The following is a 6,000-nucleotide window of genomic DNA, read 5'->3' on the forward strand; positions in this document are numbered from 1 at the left end:
TGTTCACGGTTTTCCAGTAGTAGCAATTTTGCACATTTCCTTAGTACCTTGTAGTTATCGAGTGAATATTCAGTTCAGTAAATATTCAGTCATGTCAAAGGTTTGTTGATTCATTTCAAAAGAAAAAAACAATCTTACTTTTAGAGGGCATTTTATTCTGATCCCACTCTTTCACCTTGGATCTTTGCTATATTTTTCTTTTGCCTTCATTTATAGATTACTGTTTTTATTATTGAGAACAAATTAAATGTATTCCATAGGCAGTTTGTAGCCTCTCATAGTGAAGGAGCCATTTCCACTTTGACTTGATTTTGACTTGTATCCTGACCAGTTATTTTTTTTTTTTCCAATAGTTCTAACAAGCGTCATTTAAGGCACGGTCCAATATTTACAGTAGTTCATTACAGGGTATGTTTCTCATTGCTTTATCTGTACTTGAATCCTGGCTTTCCTGTGAGGACTGACAGTTTAAAACATGCGTCTCCCTGCAGGTGCTGTATTTGAAGAACCTCAGCCCACGAGCAACACTTTCCCACCTCATCTCGCTCTTCTCCGTATACCAGAGCCCAGCTAGCCCTCCACTTCTATATCGCCTGTTAACAGGACGCCTCAAAGGGCAGGCTTTTATCACTTTTCCAGGTTTGTAAATACTTACTGTATTTCATTACATTTTGAAGATTTTCACTATTTTTTTTTTTAATTTGCCCTAACATATCAAATTCTTATTTTGTTACATTTCATCTTTTGTGTTTATTAGCCAAAGCCTCCTTTGAAGTCAGTCACCTAATGTGACATACTGTACATAACCACACAGTCCAACTAGTCTGTGACTGATTTGAATTTGACTTTGGTTGGAGGGCTGGACTGTGTGTTCAGAAGAACTGCTTCTTCATCTTCTTCTTTCAGCTGCTCCTGTTTCATTGCACACACCATCGGCATGTGCACCTGCTGTACTGGACTGTGCTTGCACTGTACTGTTTAACGAGTAGTGTCTGCCGTTTCATTCGATTTCATGCATGTAAATAATTATCGCAGGCAGGGAATCAGGGAGGGCTTTTGCATACACATTGTTTGTTTAATAATTGTTCTTTTTTTCCCTCAATTATTTGTTGACTACTGTATATTCTTTATTATCTTTATTATCTCTTTAATATTCATCAATTCATTGAGCCGCTTATGAGTGTCTCTGTGTGTGAGTATGGGCATGCTATGTCAAGGCTGGGTGTGTTCCCAACAATTCACTGTCTTTGGATAATGTGAATCTTAGCTTCCTCATGACCTTCCATTGAGGAACAGTAGACTTGAGACATTTGAATTCAACAATTCGACCTACTCCTTGAGGGGTATTGTATCAGAATCTTCTACTTTCAGCTACTCCCGTTAGGGGTGGCCACAGAAGTTCATCTTTTTCCATATCTTCCTGTCCTCTACTTCTTGCTCTACCACATCCATCACCTGCATGTCCTATCTCATAACATCCATAAACTTTCTCTTAGGCCTTCCGATTTTCCTCTTGCCTGGCAGCTCTATCCATAGCATCCTTCTCCCAACCAATAAATGCTTATTTGCAAGTACAATGCACAGAATGTAGCAATGTGGAATAAGGAACTTGAGTGCTATGGACCTTGCAAAAGAGAAGCTTATCTTTCTGATGTGTTTTACATATTAAAACAGAATGGAAAAAAGAAAAGAAGGGCTGAGACTGCAGCTTAATTTGCCAAAGCTATTAACCCCTTTTATAGCATCGGCTCGATTGGGCATTCTGGGAGTTCTGAATCTTACAGACAGAAGAGAGGTTTGTCTGTCTGATGTCTCATGTTTTACGAACCACTGCAAAATGGGAAAAAAAGTGAAAAGGCCCAAGATTGCTGCTAAACCTGTACAGCTTTTAAACCCTTTGTACAGCACTGGGTCAGTCAAGATAAAAGGCCTACATCATCTCCTGGCACTTTCCTTGCATTCTCTCACAGAGGACCATTCCTGATACACACACAAAGTTGGAGGTACCAGAGGGCATTCTTAATAATTTTTCAAACTTCAGCAACTGGCTCCTGCTGCTCTGGTGATGCAACTGAGCTAATCCGCAGTCCCTCCATCCTGCTGAGCTGTTCGCACAGTCACATAAAGTGAGTCTATCAACTCTGCACAAAAGACTCTTTTAGCTGTGTACAACTGCAATCTCATTCTTTTGGTTTCTGCTCAGAACTGATGACCATAGATGAGGATGGGGATGAAGACTGACTGGTAAATCAAAGGCTTCTGAAGGCTTGACACCTACTTCTCCTCCACAGTCAGTTATAATCTTTGCAAAAAGACCACTACGGCACCGATATAGTGGATAATCTCAAGGTCCTCCTGTTTTGTCACTCTAGAACAAGAGCCAAGGATACGTGAATTCTTCCACTTGGGACAGCAACTCATTCACATTTCTCTATATGCCATCTATTATTGATGATTGATTGATTGATTAATTGATAAGGACTATCGACCTACTGTATGCAAACGTTAAAGACTCATACAGCGCCACCCCACTGCCTGCGCTTGGGAAAGCAGATCATAACCTGGTTGTGCTTCAGCCTCAATACAAACCAAGAGTGAGGGCGCTACCTACAACTACACGCTCATTCAGGAAGTGGTCCCCTGAGGCAGAGCAGGCTCTGAGAGACTGCTTTGGAACTACAGACTGGGATATCCTGCAGGGGTCACATAGTGAGAACATTGAAGAGGCTGTTGAATGCACAACTGATTATGTCAACTTCTGTATTAACATTGTAGTTCCAGTAAGAACAGTATGCTGCTATGCTAACAACAAGCCATGGGTTACAAGTGACATCAAGGGCCTTTTGAACCAGAAGAAAAGGGCTTTTAAAGGTGGTGATCAGCATGAGCTCAAGCACGTGCAGAAGGAACTCCGAGTCCAGCTCAGAGCGGCGAAAGAGTAGTACAGGAGAAAGCTGGAGCAGAAGTTGCAGAACAACAGCATGAAGGAAGTGTAGGATGGGATGAAGATTATCACTTGCTGCAGCTCGAAGCGGGGTGTCGCCATCGAGACAGACGTGGAGAGAGCAAACCAAATGAAAAACTTCTTTAATAGGTTTGATCACCCTAACCCACTCTCACCTCGGAGTACTGCATCCTCCAACCATCCTTCTGCTGATACCAGCATAGGTGAGACATCCCCACCCACAATTACAGCAGCCCATATGAGCAGAGAGATGAAAAGACTTCATGCCAGCAAAGCAGCGGGTCCAGATGGTGTATCGCCACGACTGCTGAAGGCATGTGCGTTGGAACTGGGGAGTCCTCTACAGCGCATCTTCAACCTGAGCCTGGAACAGGGGAGAGTCCCAAGGCTTTGGAAAACATCTTGTATCACCCTGTCCCAAAGGTATCACGCCCTAGTGAGCTGAATGACTTCCGCCTGTTGCTCTGACGCCAAATCTGATGAAGACCATGGAGAGGCTGCTGCTTCACCACCTGAGGCCACAGGTCCGCTATGCCCTTGACCCTCTGCAGTTCGCATACCAGGAGAAGGTGGGAGCGGAGGATGCCATCATCTAGGTATGCTACACCGATCCCTCTCCCACCTGGACAGAGACAGTGGTGCTGTAAGAATTATGTTTTTGGACTTCTCTAGGGCCTTCAACACCATCCAACCTCTGCTTCTTAGAGACAAGCTGACTGAGATGGGAGTAGATTCATGCCAGGTTTCATGGATTGTGGACTATCTTACAGACAGACCTCAATATGTGCGTCTTGGGAACTGCAGGTCTGACATTGTGTTCAGCAATAGAGGGGCGCCGCAGGGGACTGTACTTTCTCCGGTCCTGTTCAATCTATATACATCAGACTTCCAATATGACTGGAGTACTGCCATGTGCAAAAGTTCGCTGGTGACACTGCTATTGTGGGCTGCATCAGGTGTGGGCAGGAGAAGGAGTCAGAAAGTTAATCAAAGACTTTGTTAAATGGTGCGACTCAAACCACTTACACCTTAACACCAGCAAGACCAAGGAGGTGGTGGTGGATTTTAGGAGGCCTAGGCCCCTCATGGACCCTGTGATCATCAGAGGTGACTGTGTGCAGAGGGTGCAGACCTTTAAATATCTGGGAGTGCAGCTGGATGACAAATTGGACTGGACTGCCAATACTGATGCTCTATGTAAGAAAGGTCAGAGCAGACTATACTTTCTGAGAAGGTTGGCATCCTTCAACATCTGCAGTAAGATGCTGCAGATGTTCTACCAGACGGTTGTGGCGAGTGCCCTCTTCTACGCGGTGGTGTGCTGGGGTGGCAGCATAAAGATGAAAGACGCCTCACGCCTGGACAAACTTGTTAAGAAGGCAGGCTCTATTGTAGGAGTAAAGTTGGACAGTTTAACATCTGTGGCAGAGCAACGGGCACTAAGCAAACTCCTGTCAATCATGAATATTCCACTGCATCCACTGAACAGTGTCATCTCCAGACAGAGGAGTACCTTCAGTGACAGACTTTTGTCACTGTCCTGCTCCACTGACAGACTGAGGAGATCGTTCCTCCCCCACACTATGCGACTCTTCAATTCCACCCGGGGGAGTAAATGCTAACATTAATTTTATTTGTATTTTTTTCATTTTTATTACTATTTAATTGAATATTGTTTCTTTGTATCAGTATACTGCTGCTGGATTATGTGAATTTCCCCTTGGGATTAATAAAGTATCTATCTGTCTATCTAATCAGGCCTACAAAGGCAGGTTCGTTGGTAAATTGAATGATACAGCTGGAACTTAGTCTAGCCACACAGTCATACACGAACAAGGAGTATAGCAGGTGTCTTAGTCCACTACCTTGCAGGGAGCCTGTGTTGAAGATCATCATGGAGTAAGTGTTGCTGCCAGTCTGTACTTGCTTGAGTCTGGCAGTTAGGAAGTACAAAAAAAAAGTAAAACCAGAGTCCTTAGTTCAGTTTAATATGTTACAATACCAGGCATGGACTGCAAACAGGGCATCTGTTTTTTTGTTGAGGTCTAAATTGATTTCTTAGAGAGTCATTTATTAATTTTAGAGATAAGTTAGATAAAGGAGAATATTGATGGCCTAATAATAAATCGGCTGTACATATGATGCTGTCTGGTACTTTCATTGTAATGTTCTGCTGTTGCACATTACTGTTATCAATTAGAAAGTCAGAAATTTGGTCAAGATCATGAACTACTAAAGGCATTTGTAGGTTGGTTATTTGGAAGCTTGAATATTGCTTGCACAAGTTATAAATTTTGTTGCTATAAAAATGTACGATTTTATTCGGGAAGCGTAGTAACTTTACTCTTCAGAAATGGAAGCTTTGCTAGCATTTGAATGTTGCAGCCTCAGTACTTTGAAAGTCTCAAGCAGTTCAACCCTCTAGCTAATTTTATATTTCCTTTTCTCTTCTTTTAGACCTTGAAACAGCGACTAAGGCCCTGGAGCTGGTGAATGGATATCATTTGTTGGGAAAACCAGTCATTATTGAGTTTGGGAGGGGTAGCAATAGTTTTACTTCTTCTCAGACCTCTGGCAGACAACCTGCTGAAAACATCACTACAGACTCTAAAGAAATACCCTGATTTCAGTTGGTTTTAATATCTCAACAGAATGATGGAAATTCCAATATTTTGATTATTTTTGAAAACTGTTTTGAGTTTGCTTAAGTTTAAACACATGTAATTTATTTTCATTTAATATATTCCATTTTCCAAGTGAATCACAATTTTTTTTATATGCTTTATTACTTCATGAGGGGGAATTGTCTTTTCACATGACCTTTGGAGTCAGAGAGCTGATTAAAAGTACATTAAAAAAAAAGTTGAAATTTAATCAAATGAAAATCTTTCATAATTTCCTCATTATAAAGGTATCACGTAGTACTTTTCCACAGCAAGACTGCTGCCATGTCACTTGGCAACTAATGGCCTCCATATAGTGGGCTGGGATTCTCATTTTTGGTTTCCTTCAGTGTCTATTGCTGTACAGGAATG

General features: G+C 42.1%; 1 protein-coding gene across 1 annotated transcript in view; it reads left to right on the forward strand.

Annotated features, from left to right (window-relative positions):
- The window catches only part of rbm41 (RNA binding motif protein 41), a 75,216-nt gene extending 69,490 nt beyond the window's left edge, over nt 1–5,726 (forward strand). Inside the window, exons 7-8 of the mRNA XM_039765897.1 lie at nt 492–639; nt 5,423–5,726. Coding sequence (XP_039621831.1) covers nt 492–639; nt 5,423–5,589 — 315 coding nt within the window. The 3' untranslated portion in view covers nt 5,590–5,726. The remainder of the gene's footprint in view (nt 1–491; nt 640–5,422) is intronic.
- The last annotated feature ends 274 nt before the right edge of the window (nt 5,727–6,000 follow it).

Source organism: Polypterus senegalus, chromosome 10 (genome assembly GCF_016835505.1).
Source record: "Polypterus senegalus isolate Bchr_013 chromosome 10, ASM1683550v1, whole genome shotgun sequence".
Classification (NCBI taxonomy): domain Eukaryota; kingdom Metazoa; phylum Chordata; class Cladistia; order Polypteriformes; family Polypteridae; genus Polypterus; species Polypterus senegalus.